Source organism: Phyllobates terribilis, unplaced genomic scaffold, assembly GCF_046119375.1.
Source record: "Phyllobates terribilis strain yellow unplaced genomic scaffold, ASM4611937v1 Scaffold_11__3_contigs__length_659146591, whole genome shotgun sequence".
NCBI lineage: Eukaryota > Metazoa > Chordata > Amphibia > Anura > Dendrobatidae > Phyllobates > Phyllobates terribilis.
In genome coordinates, this window is record NW_027362771.1 from 658412376 (window position 1) to 658437047 (window position 24672).

General features: G+C 53.9%; 1 protein-coding gene across 2 annotated transcripts in view; it reads right to left on the minus strand.

Moving 5' to 3' along the window:
* Positions 1-226: 226 nt before the first annotated feature.
* Positions 227-24672, minus strand: part of SLC2A4 (solute carrier family 2 member 4) — a 362597-nt gene continuing 338151 nt past the window's right edge. For both annotated transcript variants that reach the window (XM_073654656.1, XM_073654655.1), the window contains exons 10-11: positions 2341-2544; positions 227-2247 (exon numbers count right to left, since the gene is read on the minus strand). In XM_073654656.1, the coding sequence (XP_073510757.1) occupies positions 2041-2247; positions 2341-2544 (411 nt within the window). In that variant the 3' untranslated portion in view covers positions 227-2040. The remainder of the gene's footprint in view (positions 2248-2340; positions 2545-24672) is intronic.

Sequence of the window (24672 nt, forward strand, 5' to 3'; positions counted from 1 at the left end):
TTGTATTGAAGAACTGAAATAAATTCACTTTTTGATGATATTCTAATTCAGTGAGATGTACCTGTATATGTAAATAATTGATGGAATCCAGAGCATTATAGGGTGACCGACAAGGATAAGGAAATCCCATTAGGATCACAGGGTGATAGTAAACAATATGACAATACTTTATTGAACCACCAAACAGACAATAACATATAGAACAGTCCCAGAAAATACCCAAGTTGGTGCGAAATTACAGTCTCACCCTTCCGCTGACTCGCTGGGATTAGAGCAGCTGTGACTCCGGGGCTTCCAGGGCCTACTACCCCCACCAATGGTACCCCACTTTTGGTGGGCCCCCACAGAGAGGAGGTAATGACAAACTTAGGAAGCTGACAGTCCATTGAGGCACGTGTCCAGGTGACTGGACGGTCCCAACCTGGCTTCTCCAAATGTCTCCATGGGGCCAGGTGACTGGATGGTCCCATCCTGGCTTCTCCAAATATTTCCATGGGACCAGGAGACCAGATGGTCCCAACCTAGCTTCTCCGAACATACCCATGGGACCGAGGGACCAGAGGGTCCCAACCTGGCTACCCAAAACATCTCCATGGGACCAGATGACCAGAGGGTCTCAATCTGGTTTCTCCAAACATATCCTTGGAGTCAGTGATATTCAATGGAGCAGATCTGTGTTCTTCCAGTCTGGGGCCATGGTCCCCTAAGCTGACATCCTGTAGAGTCAAATCTGTGTCCCTCTTGATGGAGCCATGTGTCCTGGTTGCTGTTCTGAAGAGTCTGTCTTGGCTGTGATTTTGTAAAGTCCCTCTCAGAAGGATAGGGGTCCTTTTTATAACCACATCTGTGGTTTATGTCATCATCCACAGGTCAGGGGGGGAAGGTGATAGGGGCTCATTTCATTCATTTAGTTTATTTGCATAGTTTGTCCTCCACTGCTCTGCAGGTCAACAAGCCACCAGGACTTATACAATGGTAATCAACATATTAGCAAACATCATTGTTCAATGACCCTGTGTTCCTGTCTTGAAAAGTTAGCAGACAATAAGCTGGAGTAAAGATCAACTCAAGTTTCAACATCCAGGCTTATACAAACAAAACAACACATAAATTCAAAAGTCAACATAAAGATAATAGCGTATGTCTCCTGGCCTACTGAATTTACGTCTGGATAATTAAGATTAAATGCTGTGTCGTCACAGGGCTGGGATTTCTCATCGCCGGAGAGAAAGTTACCAACGCCATGATACATATGGCGGGGGCTGGAATTACTCATCGCCGGAGGGAAGGTTACGATGAGGGCTGGGATTTCTCATAGTCGGAGGGAAGCTTAGTGATGCCGCGACATGTAGGGTGCGGGCTGGGATTTCTCATCACTGGAGGGAAAGTTACCGACTCCATGATACGTATGGCGGGGGCTGGGATTTCTCATCGCCGGAGGGAAGGTTATTACAGATGCCACAACATGTACTGTGAGGGTCTGGGATTTCTTCTTGGCACAGTCGCTGGATGTCTGCTCCACAGTTTTATGGCGAGCTCCTGACCATCAATTCAGCGCTTCATGTTAAAATCTTTTAATGACACAGCAGCAATATATATATATACATTTATACAATTCAAATATATACTTGATGTGAGCATTCATTGTTCCGGCCTCTGAACGGCTTTCTCTCAGGATAGGGGTCAGTAATAAGGCACATTCTCCTACAGCCTGGGTCCTGTAATCACTGCATCTCTCAGGAGGGGACGCTGTAGTACGAGGCGTGATCATCTTGGCTCCATTCCTTAGTGTTAGAGGAGATGACGGATGGTGATTCTGGTGGACTGATGCTATGTGAAGGCTTCATCAGCCATGTCCTGGAATAGACTGTCTTGAGGATTGATCAGCGACCATACTAGACAGGGACCTAGCAGACAGTGGCGGAGCTGGGGCTATTACTATGTATTACACAAAGAGTAATGGTGGATGGCATGAGGTCCGCTCCACATAGAGCCACAACACCGATCACTGGATGACAGGGGCTATGTGTGGTGGTTTCCTCATATTTCATCTCCACCTCCGAGGCTGTCCAGCTCTGTGCTAGCCTTCACCTCCTGCTCCAGCAGGGAGGGGTTTCTTCTGCGGAAGGCGTGAGAAATTTCATCAAACGACCTCCCCCGAGTTTCCGGCACACGGAAATAAGTGAATATGAGGAATCCCAGCAGCAGCAAAGCAAAGAGCAGGAACACGTAGGGTCCGCAGAGGTCCTAAAATGAGAGAATGGGTCATGATTTTATGAGATGGTGAAGCAAGTCCTCTTGCAGGACGTTGTCCTCTTCTATGCTTCCATCATCACTCACCGCTATGTAGGGGAAGCCCATCCCAATAATGAAGTTGGAGGTCCAGTTTGTGCAGCCTGCAATGGCCATAGCGGCGGGCCGAGGACCCTGGCTGAAGAGTTCTGCCACAATAAACCAGGGAATTGGACCAGGCCCGACCTCAAAGAATGCCACAAATCCGAAAATTGCTGCCATGCTGAGTGCACTTATGGCCGGCATGGTGTCCTGGGGACAGAAGATATTGTTAATCATTGGATTTCCTGACCACAGTACTGACCCCCTCCCTCGTATAAGTGGCTGTGAAGTGACTGCAAGGGACCCTCTATTCAGGCCCCTGACAGGATGAGGGTTTATATCTGCTGCAGCTGAGACTGATAATAGGCAGCTGAAAATACAGCCAAGGCCCGAGGAAAGCTGGTGGGACCAACAGATCACAAAATGTGTCGCCACCAGATCACAGAATATGTCACCAGCATATCACAGAATATGCCACCAACAGATCACAGGGGTGGGTCACCAGCAGATCACAGAATGTGTCACCAGCAGATCACAGGGGTGTGTCACCAGCAGATCACAGAATGTGTCACTAGCAGATCACAGAATGTGCCACCAACAGATCACAGGGGTGGGTCACCAGCAGATCACAGGGGTGTGTCACCAGCAGATCACAGGGGTGTGTCACCAGCAGATCACAGGGGTGTGTCACCAGCAGATCACAGGGGTGTGTCACCAGCAGATCACAGGGGTGTGTCACCAGCAGATCACAGAATGTGTCACCAGCGGATCACAGAATGTGCCACCAACAGATCACAGGGGTGGACCCTCAATTCAGGCCCCTGACATGATGAGGCTTTATATCAGCTGCAGCGGAGACTGATAATAGGCAGCTGAAAATACAGCCAAGGCCCGAGGAAAGCGGGTGGGACCACCAGATCACAGAACGTGTCACCACCAGATCACAGAACGTGTCACCAGCAGATCACAGAATGTGTCACCAGTAGATCACAGAATGTGCCACTAACAGGTCACAGGGTTGTGTCGCCACCAGATCACAGGGGTGTGTCACCAGCAGGTCACAGGGGTGTGTCGCCAGCAGGTCACAGGGGTGTGTCACCAGCAGGTCACATTGGGTGTGTCACCAGCAGATCACAGGGGCTTGTCCCCAGCAGGTCACAGTGGTGTGCCACCAGCAGGTCACAGGGGTGTGTCACCAGCAGGTCACAGGGGTGTGTCACCAGCAGATCACAGGGGTGTGTCGTCAGCTGGTCACAGGGGTGTGTCACCAGCAGGTCACAGGGGTGTGTCACCAGCAGGTCACAGGGGTGTGTCGTCAACATATCACAGGGGTGTGTCACCAGCAGGTCACAGGGGTGTGTCACCAGCAGGTCACAGGGATATGTCACCAGCAGATCACAGAATGTGCCACCAGCAGATCACAGGGGTGTGTCACCAGCAGGTCACAGGGGTGTGTCACCAGCAGGTCACAGGGGTGTGTCACCAGCAGGTCACAGGGGTGTGTCACCAGCAGGTCACAGGGATGTGTCCCCAGCAGATCACAGAATGTGCCACCAGCAGATCACAGGGGTGTGTCACCAGCAGGTCACAGGGGTGTGTCGCCAGCAAGTCACAGGGGTGTGTCACCAGCAGGTCACAGGGTTGTGTCACCAGGAGATCACAGAATGTGCCACCAGCAGATCACAGGGGTGTGCCACCAGCAGATCACAGGGGTGCGTCACCAGCAGGTCACAGGGGTGTGTCACCAGCAGGTCACAGGGGTGTGTCACCAGAAGATCACAGGGGTGTGTCACCAGCAGATCACAGGGGTGTGTCGTCAGCAGGTCACAGGGGTGTGTCACCAGCAGATCACAGGGGTGTGTCACCAGCAGATCACAGGGGTGTATCGTCAGCAGGTCACAGGGGTGTGTCACCAGCAGATCACAGGGGTGTGTCACCAGCAGATCACAGGGGTGTGTCGTCAGCAGGTCACAGGGGTGTGTCACCAGCAGATCACAGGGGTGTGTCACCAGCAGATCACAGGGGTGTATCGTCAGCAGGTCACAGGGGTGTGTCACCAGCAGATCACAGGGGTGTGTCACCAGGAGATCACAGGGGTGTGTTGTCAGCAGGTCACAAGGGTGTGTCACCAGCATATCACAGGGGTGTGTCACCAGCAGGTCACAGGGGTGTGTCGTCAGCAGGTCACAGGGGTGTGTCACCAGCATATCACAGGGGTGTGTCACCAGCAGGTCACAGGGGTGTGTCGTCAGCAGGTCACAGGGGTGTGTCACCAGCAGGTCACAGGGGTGTGTCACCAGCAGATCACAGGGGTGTGTCGTCAGCAGGTCACAGGGGTGTGTTGTCAGCAGATCACAGGGATGTGTCGTCAGCAGGTCACAGGGGTGTGTCACCAGCAGGTCACAGGGGTGTGTCACCAGCAGATCACAGGGGTGTGTCATCAGCAGGTCACAGGGGTGTGTCATCAGCAGGTCACAGCGGTGTGTCACCAGCAGATCACAGAATGTGTCACCAGCAGGTCACAGGTGTGTGTCACCAGCAGATTACAGAGTGTGTCACCAGCAGGTCAAAGGGGTGTGTCGCCAGCAGGTCAAGGGGTGTGTCATCAGCAGGTCACAGGGGTGTGTCACCAGCAGGTCACAGGGGTGTGTCACCAGCAGGTCACAGGGGTGTGTCACCAGCAGATCACAGAATGTGCCACCAGCAGATCACAGGGCTGTGTCACGAGCAGATCACAGAATGTGCCACCAGCTGGTCACAGGGGTGTGTCACCAGCAGGTCACAGGTGTGTGTCACCAGCGGGTCACAGGGGTGTGTCACCAGCAGATCCCAGGGGTGTGTCACCAACAAGTCACAATGTGTCACCAGCAGGTCACAGAGGTGTGTCACCAGCAGATCACAGGGATGTGTCACCATCAGATCACAGAATGTGTCACCAGCAGGTCACAGGGGTGTGTCACCCACAGGTCACAGGGGTGTGTCACCAGCAGATCACAGAATGTGTCACCAGCAGATCACAGGGGTATATCACCAGCAGGTCACAGGGGTGTGTCACCAGTAGATCACAGGGATGTGTCACCAGCAGATCACAGAATGCGTCACCAGCAGATTACAGGGGTGTATCACCAGCAAGTCACAGGGATGTGTCACCAGCAAGTCACAGGGATGTGTCACCAGCAAGTCACAGGGGTGTGTCACCAACAGGTCACAGGGGTGTGTCACCAGCAGGTCACAGGGGTGTGTCTCCAGCAGGTCACAGGGGTGTGTCACCAGCAGGTCACAGGGGTGTGTCTCCAGCAGGTCACAGGGGTGTGTCACCAGCAGATCAAAGAATGTGTCACCAGCAGATCACAGGGGTGTGTCACCAGCAGGTCACAGGGGTGTGTCACCAGCAGGTCACAGGGGTGTGTTACCAGCAGGTCACAGGAGTGTGTCACCAGCAGGTCACAGAATTTGCCACTAGCAGGTCACAGGGGTGTGTCACCAACAGATCACAGGGGTGTGTCGCCAGCAGATCACAGAATGTGCCACTAGCAGGTCACAGGGGTGTGTCAACAACAGATCACAGGGGTGTGTCGCCAGCAGATCACAGAATGTGCCACTAGCAGGTCACAGGGGTGTGTCACCAGCAGGTCACAGGGGCGTGTCACCAGCAGGTCACAGGGGTGTGTCACCAGCAGGTCACAGGGGTGTGTCACCAGCAGGTCACAGAATGTGCCACTAGCAGGTCACAGGGGTGTGTCGTCAGCAGGTCACAGGGGTGTGTCACCAGCAGATCAAAGAATGTGTCACCAGCAGATCACAGGGGTGTGTCACCAGCAGGTCACAGGGGTGTGTCACCAGCAGGTCACAGGGGTGTGTTACCAGCAGGTCACAGGAGTGTGTCACCAGCAGGTCACAGAATTTGCCACTAGCAGGTCACAGGGGTGTGTCACCAACAGATCACAGGGGTGTGTCGCCAGCAGATCACAGAATGTGCCACTAGCAGGTCACAGGGGTGTGTCAACAACAGATCACAGGGGTGTGTCGCCAGCAGATCACAGAATGTGCCACTAGCAGGTCACAGGGGTGTGTCACCAGCAGGTCACAGGGGCGTGTCACCAGCAGGTCACAGGGGTGTGTCACCAGCAGGTCACAGAATGTGCCACTAGCAGGTCACAGGGGTGTGTCGTCAGCAGGTCACAGGGGTGTGTCACCAGCAGGTCACAGAATGTGCCACAAGCCGGTCAAAGAGGCGTGTCATCAGCAGGTCACAGGGGTGTGTCACCAGCAGGTCACAGGGGTGTGTCACCAGCAGATCAAAAAATGTGTCGCCAGCAGATCACAGGGGTGTGTCACCAGCAGGTCACAGGGGTGTGTCACCAGCAGGTCACAGGGGTGTGTCACCAGCAAGTCACAGGGGTGTGTCACCAGCAGATCACAGGGGTGTGTCACCAGCAGATCACAGGGGTGTGTTGTCAGCAGGTCACAGGGGTGTGACATCAGCAGATCACAAGGCTGTGTCACCAGCATATCACAGGGGAGTGTCATGAGCAGGTCACAGGGGTGTGTCGTCAGCAGGTCACAGGGGTGTGTCACCAGCAGGTCACAGGGGTGTGTCACCAGCAGATCACAGGAGTGTGTCGTCAGCAGGTCACAGGGGTGTGTTGTCAGCAGATCACAGGGATGTGTCGTCAGCAGGTCACAGGGGTGTGTCACCAGCAGGTCACAGAGGTGTGTTGTCAGCAGGTCACAGGGGTGTGTCATCAGCAGATCACAAGGGTGTGTCACCAGCATATCACAGGGGTGTGTCACGAGCAGGTCACAGGGGTGTGTCGTCAGCAGGTCACAGGGGTGTGTCACCAGCAGGTCACAGGGGTGTGTCGTCAGCAGGTCACAGGGGTGTGTTGTCAGCAGATCACAGGGATGTGTCGTCAGCAGGTCACAGGAGTGTGTCACCAGCAGATCACAGGGGTGTGTCGTCAGCAGGTCACAGGAGTGTGTCATCAGCAGGTCACAGCGGTGTGTCACCAGCAGATCGCAGAATGTGTCACCAGCAGGTCACAGGTGTGTGTCACCAGCAGATTACAGAGTGTGTCACCAGCAGGTTAAAGGGGTGTGTCGCCAGCAGGTCAAGGGGTGTGTCATCAGCAGGTCACAGGGGTGTCTCACCATCAGGTCACAGGGGTGTGTCACCAGCAGCTCACAGGGGTGTGTCACCAGCAGATCACAGAATGTGCCACCAGCAGATCACAGGGCTGTGTCACCAGCAGGTCACAGGGGTGTGTCACCAGCAGGTCACAGGGGTGTGTCACCAGCAGATCACAGAATGTGCCACCAGCAGATCACAGGGCTGTGTCACCAGCAGATCACAGAATGTGTCACCAGCAGGTCACAGGGGTGTGTCGCCAGCAGGTCAAGGGGTGTGTCATCAGCAGGTCACAGGGGTGTGTCACCATCAGGTCACAGGGGTGTGTCACCGGCACCTCACAGGGGTGTGTCACCAGCAGATCACAGGGCTGTGTCATCAGCAGGTCACAGGGGTGTGTCACCAGCAGGTCACCGGGGTGTGTCAGCAGCAGGTCACAGGGGTGTGTCACCAGCAGATCACAGAATGTGCCACCAGCAGATCACAGGGCTGTGTCACCAGCAGATCACAGAATGTGCCACCAGCTGGTCACAGGGGTGTGTCACCAGCAGGTCACAGGTGTGTGTCACCAGCAGGTCACAGGGGTGTGTCGCCAGCAGGTCACAGGGGTGTGTTGTCAGCAGGTCACAGGGGTGTGTCACCAGCAGGTCACATTGGGTGTGTCACCAGCAGATCACAGGGGCTTGTCCCCAGCAGGTCACAGTGGTGTGCCACCAGCAGGTCACAGGGGTGTGTCACCAGCAGGTCACAGGGGTGTGTCACCAGCAGATCACAGGGGTGTGTCGTCAGCTGGTCACAGGGGTGTGTCACCAGCAGGTCACAGGGGTGTGTCACCAGCAGGTCACAGGGGTGTGTCGTCAACATATCACAGGGGTGTGTCACCAGCAGGTCACAGGGGTGTGTCACCAGCAGGTCACAGGGATATGTCACCAGCAGATCACAGAATGTGCCACCAGCAGATCACAGGGGTGTGTCACCAGCAGGTCACAGGGGTGTGTCACCAGCAGGTCACAGGGGTGTGTCACCAGCAGGTCACAGGGGTGTGTCACCAGCAGGTCACAGGGATGTGTCCCCAGCAGATCACAGAATGTGCCACCAGCAGATCACAGGGGTGTGTCACCAGCAGGTCACAGGGGTGTGTCGCCAGCAAGTCACAGGGGTGTGTCACCAGCAGGTCACAGGGTTGTGTCACCAGGAGATCACAGAATGTGCCACCAGCACATCACAGGGGTGTGCCACCAGCAGATCACAGGGGTGCGTCACCAGCAGGTCACAGGGGTGTGTCACCAGCAGGTCACAGGGGTGTGTCACCAGCAGATCACAGGGGTGTGTCGTCAGCAGATCACAGGGGTGTGTCGTCAGCAGGTCACAGGGGTGTGTCACCAGCAGATCACAGGGGTGTGTCACCAGCAGATCACAGGGGTGTATCGTCAGCAGGTCACAGGGGTGTGTCACCAGCAGATCACAGGGGTGTGTCACCAGCAGGTCACAGGGGTGTGTCGTCAGCAGGTCACAAGGGTGTGTCACCAGCATATCACAGGGGTGTGTCACCAGCAGATCACAGGGGTGTGTCATCAGCAGATCACAAGAGTGTGTCACCAGCATATCACAGGGGTGTGTCACCAGCAGGTCACAGGGGTGTGTCGTCAGCAGGTCACAAGGGTGTGTCACCAGCATATCACAGGGGTGTGTCACCAGCAGGTCACAGGGATGTGTCACCAGGAGATCACAGAATGTGCCACCAGCAGATCACAGGGGTGTGCCACCAGCAGATCACAGGGGTGCATCACCAGCAGGTCACAGGGGTGTGTCGTCAGCAGATCACAGGGGTGTGTCGTCAGCAGGTCACAGGGGTGTGTCACCAGCAGATCACAGGGGTGTGTCGTCAGCAGGTCACAGGGGTGTGTCACCAGCAGATCACAGGGGTGTGTCACCAGCAGATCACAGGGGTGTGTCACCAGAAGATCACAGGGGTGTGTCGTCAGCAGGTCACAGGGGTGTGTCACCAGCAGATCACAGGGGTGTGTCACCAGCAGGTCACAGGGGTGTGTCGTCAGCAGGTCACAGGGGTGTGTCACCAGCAGGTCACAGGGGTGTGTCACCAGCAGATCACAGGGGTGTGTCACCAGCAGGTCACAGGGGTGTGTCACCAGCAGATCACAGGGGTGTGTCACCAGCAGATCACAGGGGTGTGTCACCCACAGGTCACAGGGGTGTGTCACCAGCAGATCACAGAATGTGTCACCAGCAGATCACAGGGGTATATCACCAGCAGGTCACAGGGGTGTGTCACCAGTAGATCACAGGGATGTGTCACCAGTAGTGTTGAGCATTCCGATACTGAAATATCGGGTATCGGCCGATATTCGCGGTATCGGAATTCCGATACTTAATTCCGATACTATTGCAATATCGTATACCGGAATCGGAAGTTCCCATAATGCAATGAGACATTTTCATTTTATTCAGCCAATGAGGATCCTAAGAAGTGTGGGCACATCCTGTTAGGCATGTAGGCATCTTAACTAATGGCATGGCTGTGATTGGCTGCTGAAATGATGTCATGATGCACTATAAAAGCCACCGCCGCCATTTTGAGCTCACTCTGCTGTGAATTCAGTTAGGGATAGGACGCTGTTGTTCTGAGGGACAGTTTTAGCTACCTATTTGCTCTATACTGCTTTACCCAAGCTACTTTCTAAATCACTGTGCCTTGCAGCGCTAGTGCACAGTTCCCTGTACTGTTCACCGCTGTCTGCAAGGTCTGGTGTGTGAGTGCAGCTCACCCTGTAGTGTGTGCTTCAACCCCGTCTGGTTGTAGTGCACTCAGTGTGTGTCACTGCCTCATACATTGTCCTTTATTGCCAATTCATAATTTTTCCTGATATCTCCTATTAGTGTGGTGGTTCCATCTGTATTCAGCTAAATTGGTTCCAAACACACTATATAGGAGTAGATAGAGAAATTTTTTTCCGTCTTGCAGCACTAGTGCACAGTGCTCTGCATCTGTACTGTTCACCGCTGTCTGCAAGGTCTGGTGTGTGAGTGCAGCTTACCCTGTAGTGTGTGCTTCAGCCACGTCTGGTTGTAGTGCACTCAGTGTGTGTCACTGCCTCATACATTGTCCTTTATTGCCAATTCATAATTTTTCCTGATATCTCCTATTAGTGTGGTGGTTCCATCTGTATTCAGCTAAATTGATTCCAAACACACTATATAGGAGTAGATAGAGGAGCCTTTCTGCAGCATTGGGCCCTGCAGCCCCAGCCAGATTAGTATTAGCCTATTTTTTGCAGCCTCATCTATTGCATTGTAGGTTACCTTCCTACATTGTAATAGCTACAAAAAGTTTGTGATACTATCGTTATTACATCTTTAGGCACATCCAGTGTCTTTTTGTGACAAAAAAAACCTAAATAAAGTTCACCAAACACTCCACTTTACAGTTGTGTAGGCCACATTAGCTCATATTAAAGTCTAGTCCACACTTTATAAAATTAGTGTTTCTTATACCTGTTAGCAGCTGTTCAGGAATAAGCACACTAAGCCCTTAGTACTTTTCTGCCTATCTTTATCAGTCTACCAAGATGAAGAAGGCAGGGAGTAAGGCATGTGGTCGTGGTCGTGGGCGTGGGCGTGGAGTTTCTGCAGGGAGAGGACGTGAGGATTCTGTGCCTGCAGGGAGAGGACGTGGGGATTCTGTGCCTGCTGCGGGCACCAGTGACTCAGCATCCCCCAGTTTTACCAGGGAACAGTCCTTTATGCGCAGCTTTGTAGGAGCTAGCCGTACCCCACTGCTGCGCAAGGACCAAATTGAAGCCGTTGTCGGATGGATGGCAGCTAACGCATCGACTTCAATTAGTTCCAGATCCTCTCAGGTCCTGAGCACTGAAGAGCACCCATCTGTCTCTTCACCACCTGCCAAATTGCCCAGGCAGTCAGAGAGCCCTGGACAGGAGCCATCTCTACTTCTGTTCTCTGAATCTCTTGGCTTGGAAAGAGGGGGCCAGCCAAGCAGAATTCGAGAATTTGAAGAAGAGGTAGTATGCAGTGATGCGCAACCGTTTTGTCTCTCTGAATCTGAAGAGGCGGGTGGGCCAGTGCCTATGGTCAGCAGCACACCTCAGTACGCATCTGATGATGAGACTCAGGTGCCACTTTCTGGTGCGTACTGTGCTGTCGAGACTACCCAGGAGAAGCAGTTGTTTGAAGAGGGTGGTGTAGATGATGAGGTCCTTGACCCATCATGGCGTGAGGGACAGGAAGGTGGTGGGAGCAGCTCTGAGGAAGAGATTCCCCGAACGGCCCAAAAAGGAGGGAGAGGGAGGGGGCAGACTTGGTTGCCTGTAGCCTCCACTTCGGCACCCATTAGGAGCATGGCTCTTCCAAAATCCAAAGCGGGCGCTCCCAAGACTTGCAGTGCCTGGTCCTTTTTTGACACAGTTGCAGATGACATTTGCTTTGTCAAATGCAAGCTGTGTAATCAGAAGGTGAAAAGAGGGAAAAGTGTCAGCAACCTCAATACCACAAATATGTGGAAACATGTGCGGACCAAGCACGTGGTGGAGTTACACAAACACACTGAAGACCTAGGCCAACCTACAGCGCCACCTACCACCTCTTCAGCTCGTGTTGTAGCCTCTTCCTCCAGCTCACACACAGCTGGTTCGGCTTCCTCACAGGATCGCCATGGAAGAATCTCTGGCACTGTTGTACAGAGACACAGTGTAATTCCACCCACAGCACCACTTTCCCAGTCATCCTCACACTCCCAGGCCAGTCTACAGCCATCGTTAGCACAGGCATGGGAGAAAAGGCGCCCATACTCGGCAAACCACCCCCGAGCACAGGCTCTGAATGCTGGCATTGCTAAACTACTGGCCCTTGAAATGCTATCATTCAGGCTGGTGGAGACTGACACATTCCGTAACTTTATGGCATTGGCAGTCCCACAATACAACGTGCCCAGCCGCTTTTATTTCAGCAGGCAAGCCGTCCCTGCCCTGCAACATCATGTGGAGGGAAAAATTAAACATGCGCTACAAAACGCCGTCAGTAGCAAGGTCCACCTGACCACTGATGCGTGGACCAGTAAGCATGGACAGGGACGATACCTTTCCCTCACTGCCCATTGGGTAAATGTTGTGGAGCCGGGTACAGATCTTGAGAGTGGCGCTGTACGTGTTCTGCCAACTCCAAGGATTGCAGGAATCCAGTCTGTACACATTGACTCCTCCTCATACTCCAGTTCCTCTGAATCAGCGCTGCAGGAGCCGTCACGGTCTACCTCCACATCGACCCGTGAACGGTTACCTGTTATGATGACCGATATGAGCACAGCCGTGGCCAAACGTCAACAGGCCGTATTAAAATTAATTTCTTTGGGGAATCGAAGCCACACAGCGCAGGAGCTCTGGAATGCCATCAAGCAGCAGAGTGACGTGTGGTTTGTGCCAGCGAATCTCCAGCCAGGCATGGTAGTGTGTGACAATGGCCGAAATCTGGTGGCAGCTCTGGGCCTAGGCAACCTCACTCACATCCCATGTCTGGCACATGTGCTCAACTTGGTCGTGCAGAGTTTTTTGAGGGACTATCCGGATCTTGATGCACTGCTTCACAAGGTCCGCATAGAGTGCGCTCACTTGCGGCGTTCCAGCAATGCAAGATCACGCATTGCAGCTCTGCAGCGCCGATTATGTCTTCCGGAACATCGCATCATATGTGACCTACCCACCAGGTGGAATTCAACGTTACATATGTTGGAGAGGTTGTGTGAGCAGCAGGCAGCAGTAATGGAGTACCAGCTGCAGCAGGCGCAAACAAGTCGCAGTGCGCGCCGTTCACACTTCACCACCACTGAGTGGGCCTCTATGAAGGACATTTGCCACGTTTTGCGTGCCTTCGATTATTCCACGCGGATGGCGAGTGCAGATGATGCACTAGTCAGCATGACTATCCCCCTTATCTGCCTGCTTGAAAAAACACTGCAAGCACTAAGGGACGAGGTTTTGGAAGAGGTGGAGGATGAGGAGTCACAAATGCCATCTGCTTCTCTACAGTCTGCGCAACGTGGTTCCTCACAAAGGCCTAGGCAGGGGACACTTTGTGAGGAGGATGAGGAGGAGTCAATGGATGAGGAAGACATCTGTCCAGAGGAGGGAGGTACACAATGCTCTAGTAGTCAGTATCTAGAGCGAGGGTGGGGTGATGCAGAGCAGGCAGAGATCACGCCTCAAGCAGGGGACAGCGTTTCTTGGCCAGTTGGCAGTCTGCAGCACATGGTTGATTTCATGCTGCAGTGCCTCAGAAACGACCGCCGCATCGCCCACATTCTCAACACGGCTGATTATTGGGTGTCCACCCTCCTAGATCCTCGCTACCGGGACAACTTACAAAGCCTCATAACACCATTGAACCGGGAGCGTAAAATGCGGGAGTACCAAGACGCACTGGTGCATTCCATCATGTTCTCCATTCCAACCGAGAGCAGTGCTGCTAGTGCTTTACAAAGCAGCTCAGTGCGTCGAGGCAGTGGAGGAAGCTCTGCACAAAGAGGGAGCAGAAGCAGCGCCTCAGCACAAGGCAAGACCAGTATGGCCGAAATGTGGCAAAGTTTTGTGTCCCCGCCGCCACAAATGTCTACACCATCACAGACAGCTCCAGTCAGCAGGAGGCAACGTTTCCGTCAGATGGTGACAGACTACATGTCTTGCCCTCTTAGTGTACTCCCAGACGGCTCTTCTCCCTTCAAGTTTTGGGTCTGTAAGCTGGATACATGGCCAGAGCTTAGTCAGTATGCACTGGAGGTGCTAGCTTGCCCTGCTGCTAGTGTATTATCGGAACGCGTCTTTAGTGCCGCAGGTGGTGTACTAACAGACCGTCGCATGCGACTATCCTCCGATAACGTTGACCGGCTTACTTTTCTCAAAATGAACAAGGCCTGGATCTCTCATGAATTTGCCAGTCCTCTTCCAGAATAAATAATTGGTTGGCAACAGTATCCAGGTCTCCTGTTCTGTTCATGTTTCTACCACCTGAACTGTAATCCCTGAGCTCCAACACCGCCAGTTGGCGCTCGGAAGTGCCGTCTGCACAGTCAACACTTGCTGCCGTGTTATTGGGGTTCAGTAACGTCAGCTGTTCCCCTGCTGTGCGGACGGCAATTTCTCCTGCTCTGTCCACATTCTCACTACTACAGATTTTAAAGTTGCTCCAATTACACCTCTGGCTCCTCTGTTTTCATTCTTATCCCTGGGCTCCAGCACCGCCAGTTGGCGCTCGGAAGTGCCGTCTGCACAGTCAACACTTGCTGCGGTGTTATTGGGGTTCGGTAACGTCAGCTGTTCCCCTGCTGTGTTCACGGCAATTTCTCCTGCTCTGTCCATATTCACTGTGCTACTTATTTAAAACTTGCTCCAATTACACCTCTGGCTCCTCCGTTTTTAGTATTTACCCTGGGCTCCAACACCGCCAGTTGGCGCTCGGAAGTGCTGTCTGCACAGTCAACACTTGCTGCCGTGTTATTGGGGTTCAGTAACGTCAGCTGTTCTCCTGCTGTGCGGACGGCAATTTCTCCTGCTTTGTCCACATCCACTGTACTACACATTTTAAAGTTGCTCGAATTACACCTCTGGCTCCTCTGTTTTCATTCTTATCCCTGGGCTCCAGCACCGCCAGTTGGCGCTCGGAAGTGCCGTCTGCACAGTCAACACTTGCTGCGGTGTTATTGGGGTTCGGTAACGTCAGCTGTTCCCCTGCTGTGTTCACGGCAATTTCTCCTGCTCTGTCCATATTCACTGTGCTACTTATTTAAAACTTGCTCCAATTACACCTCTGGCTCCTCCGTTTTTAGTATTTACCCTGGGCTCCAATACCGCTAGTTGCTGCTCAGAAGTGCCGTCTGCACAGTCAACGCTTGCTCCAGTGTTATTGGGATTCAGTAACGTCAGCTGATCCCCAGCTGTGTGTCTGGCAAATTCTCCTGCTTTGTCCACATCCACTGTAGTACGGATTTAAAACCTCCTCCAAATACACCTCTGGCTCTTCTGTTTTTAGTATTTACCCTGGGCTCCAGCACCGCCAGCTGGTTCTCGGCAGTTCCATTGGCTCTTGTACCTTCTGCTACCCATCCGGGTTCCAGTACCGTCAGCTGGTTCTCGGCAGTGTCTTTGGCACGGGTACTCCCTCCTGCCCAGCCTGGTTCCAGCACGCCAGCTGTTTCCGGGTAGTGTCAACGTCACTTTGCCTCCAATGCGTTGTCCTGTCGTGTTGCGGTCGGGTTAGCCGACTCTATGGTGCCTGCAGTTTAGGTGACTCCTATGTGGGCTGCGGGATCTGGCAATGAAGGCTGGTTCCATAGTGCCAATAGGACAAGCACCCTCTGTAGGACTGTGGGTTTTGGTAACTGCGGCCGGCTCGCGGCCTTGAACTTTTTTTTTACATGGGTACCTTCTGCTACCCATCCGGGTTCCAGTACCGTCAGCTGGTTCTCGGCAGTGCCTTTGGATTAGGTGCCTCCTTCTCGGTATCCAAGTTCCACCAACGTCTGCTGGTCCTTGGTAGTGCTTTCTGGCACAGGTACCTCCTGCTTAGTAACCGAGTTCCAGTAACATCAGCTGGTCCTCGGTAGTTCCATTGGCTCTTGTACCTTCTGCTACCCATCCGGGTTCCAGTACCGTCAGCTGGTCCTCGGTAGTTCCATTTGCTCTTGTATCTTCTGCTACCCATCCGGGTTCCAGTACCGTCAGCTGGTCCTCGGTAGTTCCATTTGCTCTTGTATCTTCTGCTACCCATCCGGGTTCCAGTACCGTCAGCTGGTTCTCGGCAGTGCCTTTGGATTAGGTGCCTCCTTCTCGGTATCCAAGTTCCACCAACGTCTGCTGGTCCTTGGTAGTGCTTTCTGGCACAGGTACCTCCTGCTTAGTAACCGAGTTCCAGTAACATCAGCTGGTCCTCGGTAGTTCCATTGGCTCTTGTACCTTCTGCTACCCATCCGGGTTCCAGTACCGTCAGCTGGTCCTCGGTAGTTCCATTTGCTCTTGTATCTTCTGCTACCCATCCGGGTTCCAGTACCGTCAGCTGGTTCTCGGCAGTGTCTTTGGCACGGGTACTCCCTCCTGCCCAGCCTGGTTCCAGCACGCCAGCTGTTTCCGGGTAGTGTCAACGTCACTTTGCCTCCAATGCGTTGTCCTGTCGTGTTGCGGTCGGGTTAGCCGACTCTATGGTGCCTGCAGTTTAGGTGACTCCTATGTGGGCTGCGGGATCTGGCAATGAAGGCTGGTTCCATAGTGCCAATAGGACAAGCACCCTCTGTAGGACTGTGGGTTTTGGTAACTGCGGCCGGCTCGCGGCCTTGAACTTTTTTTTTACATGGGTACCTTCTGCTACCCATCCGGGTTCCAGTACCGTCAGCTGGTTCTCGGCAGTGCCTTTGGATTAGGTGCCTCCTTCTCGGTATCCAAGTTCCACCAACGTCTGCTGGTCCTTGGTAGTGCTTTCTGGCACAGGTACCTCCTGCTTAGTAACCGAGTTCCAGTAACATCAGCTGGTCCTCGGTAGTTCCATTGGCTCTTGTACCTTCTGCTACCCATCCGGGTTCCAGTAACATCAGCTGGTCCTCGGTAGTTCCATTTGCTCTTGTATCTTCTGCTACCCATCCGGGTTCCAGTACCGTCAGCTGGTTCTCGGCAGTGTCTTTGGCACGGGTACTCCCTCCTGCCCAGCCTGGTTCCAGCACGCCAGCTGTTTCCGGGTAGTGTCAACGTCACTTTGCCTCCAATGCGTTGTCCTGTCGTGTTGCGGTCGGGTTAGCCGACTCTATGGTGCCTGCAGTTTAGGTGACTCCTATGTGGGCTGCGGGATCTGGCAATGAAGGCTGGTTCCATAGTGCCAATAGGACAAGCACCCTCTGTAGGACTGTGGGTTTTGGTAACTGCGGCCGGCTCGCGGCCTTGAACTTTTTTTTTACATGGGTACCTTCTGCTACCCATCCGGGTTCCAGTACCGTCAGCTGGTTCTCGGCAGTGCCTTTGGATTAGGTGCCTCCTTCTCGGTATCCAAGTTCCACCAACGTCTGCTGGTCCTTGGTAGTGCTTTCTGGCACAGGTACCTCCTGCTTAGTAACCGAGTTCCAGTAACATCAGCTGGTCCTCGGTAGTTCCATTGGCTCTTGTACCTTCTGCTACCCATCCGGGTTCCAGTAACATCAGCTGGTCCTCGGTAGTTCCATTGGCTCTTGTACCTTCTGCTACCCATCCGGGTTCCAGTACCGTCAGCTGGTTCTCGGCAGTGCCTTTGGATTAGGTGCCTCCTTCTCGGTATCCAAGTTCCACCAACGTCTGCTGGTCCTTGGTAGTGCTTTCTGGCACAGGTACCTCCTGCTTAGTAACCGAGTTCCAGTAACATCAGCTGGTCCTCGGTAGTTCCATTGGCTCTTGTACCTTCTGCTATCCATCCGGGTTCCAGTACCGTCAGCTGGTCCTCGGTAGTTCCTCAGCTTTCTTGTACCTTCTGCTACATTTCCAAGTTCAAGCTTTTTGAAATGGTTCTTGGTAATCACTCTGGATCTCCCTGACGAGGACCCTGAAGACGAGGACCCTGAAGACCAACCCTAAGAAGACGAGGACCCCGAAGACAATGACCCTGAAGACGAGGACCCTGAAGACCACCCCGAAGAAGACGAGGACCCTGAAGACCACCCCGAAGAAGACGAGGACCCTGAAGACCACCCCGAAGAAGACGAGGACCCCGAAGACGAGGACCCAGAAGACCAACCCGAAGAAGACGAGGACCCCGAAGACGAGGACCCCCGAAGACGACGACCCTGAAGACCACCCCGAAGAAGACCAAGAAGATGACCCTGAAGAAGTTGACCAAGAAGACAAAGAAGAGAAGACAAGCACCAAGATACAGAAAAACAAGAGACAGAAAACCAAGAAGCAGAAATACAAGAAGCTGCAGAACAAAAAGCGGAAGAACATTAAGCATAAGACTAAAAATCAGAGCAAAAGATAATATCTAAATTATAAGCAGAAGATGACTAAGCAGTGTATGGGGGTGAGTCCGTTCCTCCTCGTGGTGCCCCTGGAAAAGACCTGCTGCTGCAGGCCAAACTGAACGCGGACAAATCCTGTTGTAAATCTTTTGTGACGGGCAGAACGAAAGGTGTAATGTCCAACCTTTTATAGATAACAACTACAGGAATGCCTGTCACAAATAAGAATATGATGAAGAAGAAGAATATGAAGAAGATGAAGAAGTAGAATATGAAGAATGTAAAAAAAAGAATAATACGAAGAAGGTGAAGAAGAAGAAGGTGAAGAAGAAGTGGATGAAAAAGATGCTGAGGATGATGAAGGAGAAAGTGTGGGAGAAGTAAAAAAGAAGGTGAAGAGCATGGAAGTAGTGAAACATAAATATCTGACAAAATATAAAAATACTTAACATAGTTAATATTTCCGTAACTCAGAACATAATAAAAAAATATTAATTCCTGCTATTCCATTTGACTGGGCTAAACCTCTATGCCTTTATTGTCTCCCCCACCTCCCCCAATACATTCTACATTATTCTTAGTTGTTTTCCTTCATGTAGAAATAACCTACAAGGAAAGAAAGGGTTTATTTTAATTCCGATATTTATGTCCCATTGACTTGCATTGGTTTCCGGTATCGGAATCGGCGATATCCGATACTTTTTCGGTATCGGTCCGATCCAATCCGATCCGATATTTCCCGATATCGGAAGGTATCGCTCAACACTAGTCACCAGCAGATCACAGAATGTGTCACCAGCAGATTACATGGGTGTATCACCAGCAGGTCACACGGTTGTGTCTCCAGCAGGTCACAGGGGTGTGTCACCAGCAGATCACAAGGGTGTGTCTCCAGCAGGTCACAGGGATGTGTCACCAGCAGATCACAGAATGTGCCACCAGCAAGTCACAGGGGTGTGTCAACAGCAGATCGCAGGGGTGTGTCACCAGCAGGTCACAGGGATGTGTCACCAGCAAGTCACAGGGATGTGTCACCAGCAAGTCACAGGGGTGTGTCACCAACAGGTCACAGGGGTGTGTCACCAGCAGGTCACAGGGGTGTGTCTCCAGCAGGTCACAGGGGTGTGTCACCAGCAGATCAAAGAATGTGTCACCAGCAGATCACAGGGGTGTGTCACCAGCAGGTCACAGGGGTGTGTCACCAGCAGGTCACAGGGGTGTGTTACCAGCAGGTCACAGGAGTGTGTCACCAGCAGGTCACAGAATTTGCCACTAGCAGGTCACAGGGGTGTGTCACCAACAGATCACAGGGGTGTGTCGCCAGCAGATCACAGAATGTGCCACTAGCAGGTCACAGGGGTGTGTCAACAACAGATCACAGGGGTGTGTCGCCAGCAGATCACAGAATGTGCCACTAGCAGGTCACAGGGGTGTGTCACCAGCAGGTCACAGGGGCGTGTCACCAGCAGGTCACAGGGGTGTGTCACCAGCAGGTCACAGGGGTGTGTCACCAGCAGGTCACAGAATGTGCCACTAGCAGGTCACAGGGGTGTGTCGTCAGCAGGTCACAGGGGTGTGTCACCAGCAGGTCACAGAATGTGCCACAAGCCGGTCAAAGAGGCGTGTCATCAGCAGGTCACAGGGGTGTGTCACCAGCAGGTCACAGGGGTGTGTCACCAGCAGATCAAAAAATGTGTTGCCAGCAGATCACAGGGGTGTGTCACCAGCAGGTCACAGGGGTGTGTCACCAGCAGGTCACAGGGGTGTGTCACCAGCAAGTCACAGGGGTGTGTCACCAGCAGATCACAGGGGTGTGTCACCAGCAGATCACAGGGGTGTGTTGTCAGCAGGTCACAGGGGTGTGACATCAGCAGATCACAAGGCTGTGTCACCAGCATATCACAGGGGTGTGTCATGAGCAGGTCACAGGGGTGTGTCGTCAGCAGGTCACAGGGGTGTGTCACCAGCAGGTCACAGGGGTGTGTCACCAGCAGATCACAGGAGTGTGTCGTCAGCAGGTCACAGTGGTGTGTTGTCAGCAGATCACAGGGATGTGTCGTCAGCAGGTCACAGGGGTGTGTCACCAGCAGGTCACAGAGGTGTGTTGTCAGCAGGTCACAGGGGTGTGTCATCAGCAGATCACAAGGGTGTGTCACCAGCATATCACAGGGGTGTGTCACGAGCAGGTCACAGGGGTGTGTCGTCAGCAGGTCACAGGGGTGTGTCACCAGCAGGTCACAGGGGTGTGTCGTCAGCAGGTCACAGGGGTGTGTTGTCAGCAGATCACAGGGATGTGTCGTCAGCAGGTCACAGGAGTGTGTCACCAGCAGATCACAGGGGTGTGTCGTCAGCAGGTCACAGGAGTGTGTCATCAGCAGGTCACAGCGGTGTGTCACCAGCAGATCGCAGAATGTGTCACCAGCAGGTCACAGGTGTGTGTCACCAGCAGATTACAGAGTGTGTCACCAGCAGGTTAAAGGGGTGTGTCGCCAGCAGGTCAAGGGGTGTGTCATCAGCAGGTCACAGGGGTGTCTCACCATCAGGTCACAGGGGTATGTCACCAGCAGCTCACAGGGGTGTGTCACCAGCAGATCACAGAATGTGCCACCAGCAGATCACAGGGCTGTGTCACCAGCAGGTCACAGGGGTGTGTCACCAGCAGGTCACAGGGGTGTGTCACCAGCAGATCACAGAATGTGCCACCAGCAGATCACAGGGCTGTGTCACCAGCAGATCACAGAATGTGCCACCAGCTGGTCACAGGGGTGTATCACCAGCAGGTCACAGGTGTGTGTCACCAGCAGGTCACAGGGGTGTGTCACCAGCAGATCCCAGGGGTGTGTCACCAGCAAGTCACATAATGTGTCACCAGCAGGTCACAGGGTTGTGTCACCAGCAGATCACAGGGATGTGTCACCATCGGATCACAGAATGTGTCACCAGCAGATCACAAAATGTGTCACCAGCAGGTCACAGGGGTGTGTCACCCACAGGTCACAGGGGTGTGTCACCAGCAGATCACAGAATGTGTCACCAGCAGATCACAGGGGTATATCACCAGCAGGTCACAGGGATGTGTCACCAGCAGATCACAGAATGTGTCACCAGCAGATCACAGGGGTGTATCACCAGCAGGTCACAGGGGTGTGTCTCCAGCAGGTCACAGGGGTATGTCACCAGCAGATCACAGGGGTGTGTCTCCAGCAGGTCACAGGGATGTGTCACCAGCAGATCACAGAATGTGCCACCAGCAAGTCACAGGGGTGTGTCAACAGCAGATCACAGGGGTGTGTCACCAGCAGGTCACAGGGATGTGTCACCAGCAAGTCACAGGGGTGTGTCACCAGCAGGTCACAGGGGTGTGTCACCAGCAAGTCACAGGGGTGTGTCACCAGCAGATCACAGGGGTGTGTCACAAGCAGGTCACATGGTTGTGTCGCCAGCAGGTGACAGAATATGTCATCAGCAGGTCACAGGGGTGTGTCACCAGCAGATCACAGGGGTGTGTCGCCAGCAGGTCTCAGGGGTGTGTCACCAGCAGGTCACAGGGGTGTGTCGTCAGCATATCACAGGGGTGTGTCACCAGCAGATCACAGGGGTGTGTCACCAGCAGGTCACATGGGTGTGTCGTCAGCAGGTCACAGGGGTGTGTCACCAGCAGGTCACAGGGGTGTGTCACCAGCAGATCACAGGGGTGTGTCACCAGCAGATCACAGGGGTGTGTCACCAGCAGATCACAGGGGTGTGTTGTCAGCAGGTCACAGGGGTGTGTCACCAGCAGATCACAGGGGTGTGTCGTCAGCATATCACAGGGGTGTGTCGTCAGCAGGTCACAGGGGTGTGTTGTCAGCAGATCACAGGGATGTGTCGTCAGCAGGTCACAGGGGTGTGTCACCAGCAGGTCACAGGGGTGTGTCACCAGCAGATCACAGGGGTGTGTCGTCAGCAGGTCACAGGGGTGTGTCATCAGCAGATCACAGGGGTGTGTCACCAGCAGATCACAGGGATGTGTCACCATCGGATCACAGAATGTGTCACCAGCAGATCACAGGGGTGTGTCACGAGCAGGTCACAGGGGTGTGTCGTCAGCAGGTCACAGGGGTGTGTCACCAGCAGGTCACAGGGGTGTGTCACGAGCAGGTCACAGGGGTGTGTCGTCAGCAGGTCACAGGGGTGTGTCACCAGCAGGTCACAGGGGTGTGTCACCAGCAGATCACAGGGGTGTGTCGTCAGCAGGTCACAGGGGTGTGTTGTCAGCAGATCACAGGGATGTGTCGTCAGCAGGTCACAGGGGTATGTCACCAGCAGGTCACAGGGGTGTGTCACCAGCAGATCACAGGGGTGTGTCGTCAGCAGGTCACAGGGGTGTGTCATCAGCAGGTCACAGCGGTGTGTCACCAGCAGATCGCAGAATGTGTCACCAGCAGGTCACAGGTGTGTGTCACCAGCAGATTACAGAGTGTGTCACCAGCAGGTCAAAGGGGTGTGTCGCCAGCAGGTCAAGGGGTGTGTCATCAGCAGGTCACAGGGGTGTGTCACCATCAGGTCACAGGGGTGTGTCACCGGCACCTCACAGGGGTGTGTCACCAGCAGATCACAGGGCTGTGTAACCAGCAGGTCACAGGGGTGTGTCACCAGCAGGTCACCGGGGTGTGTCACCAGCAGGTCACAGGGGTGTGTCACCAGCAGATCACAGAATGTGCCACCAGCAGATCACAGGGCTGTGTCACCAGCAGATCACAGAATGTGCCACCAGCTGGTCACAGGGGTGTGTCACCAGCAGGTCACAGGTGTGTGTCACCAGCAGGTCACAGGGGTGTGTCACCAGCAGATCCCAGGGGTGTGTCACCAGCAAGTCACATAATGTGTCACCAGCAGGTCACAGGGGTGTGTCACCAGCAGATCACAGGGATGTGTCACCATCGGATCACAGAATGTGTCACCAGCAGGTCACAGGGGTGTGTCACCCACAGGTCACAGGGGTGTGTCACCAGCAGGTCACAGAATGTGTCACCAGCAGATCACAGGGGTATATCACCAGCAGGTCACAGGAGTGTGTCACCAGTAGATCACAGGGATGTGTCACCAGCAGATCACAGAATGTGTCACCAGTAGATCACAGGGGTGTATCACCAGCAGGTCACAGGGGTGTGTCTCCAGCAGGTCACAGGGGTGTGTCACCAGCAGATCACAGGGGTGTGTCTCCAGCAGGTCACAGGGATGTGTCACCAGCAGATCACAGAATGTGACACCAGCAAGTCACAGGGGTGTGTCAACAGCAGATCACAGGGGTGTGTCACCAGCAGGTCACAGGTATGTGTCACCAGCAAGTCACAGGGGTGTGTCACCAGCAGGTCACAGGGGTGTGTCACCAGCAAGTCACAGGGGTGTGTTACCAGCAGGTCACAGGGGTGTGTCACCAGCAGGTCACAGGGGTGTGTCTCCAGCAGGTCACAGGGGTGTGTCACCAGCAGATCAAAGAATGTGCCACCAGCAGATCACAGGGGTGTGTCACCAGCAGGTCACAGGGGTGTGTCACCAGCAGGTCACAGGGGTGTGTTACCAGCAGGTCACAGGGGTGTGTCACCAGCAGGTCACAGAATGTGCCACTAGCAGGTCACAGGGGTGTGTCACCAACAGGTCATAGGGGTCTGTCACCAGCAGGTCACAGGGGTGTGTCTCCAGCAGGTCACAGGGGTGTGTCACCAGCAGATCAAAGAATGTGTCACCAGCAGATCCCAGGGGTGTGTCACCAGCAGGTCACAGGGGTGTGTCACCAGCAGGTCACCGGGGTGTGTTACCAGCAGGTCACAGGGGTGTGTCACCAGCAGGTCACAGAATGTGCCACTAGCAGGTCACAGGGGTGTGTCACCAACAGATCACAGGGGTGTGTCGCCAGCAGATCACAGAATGTGCCACTAGCAGGTCACAGGGGTGTGTCACCAACAGATCACAGGGGTGTGTCGCCAGCAGATCACAGAATGTGCCACTAGCAGGTCACAGGGGTGTGTCACCAGCAGGTCACAGGGGCGTGTCACCAGCAGGTCACAGGGGTGTGTCACCAGCAGGTCACAGGGGTGTGTCACCATCAGGTCACAGAATGTGCCACTAGCAGGTCACAGGGGTGTGTCGTCAGCAGGTCACAGGGGTGTGTCACCAGCAGGTCACAGAATGTGCCACAAGCCGGTCACAGAGGCGTGTCATCAGCAGGTCACAA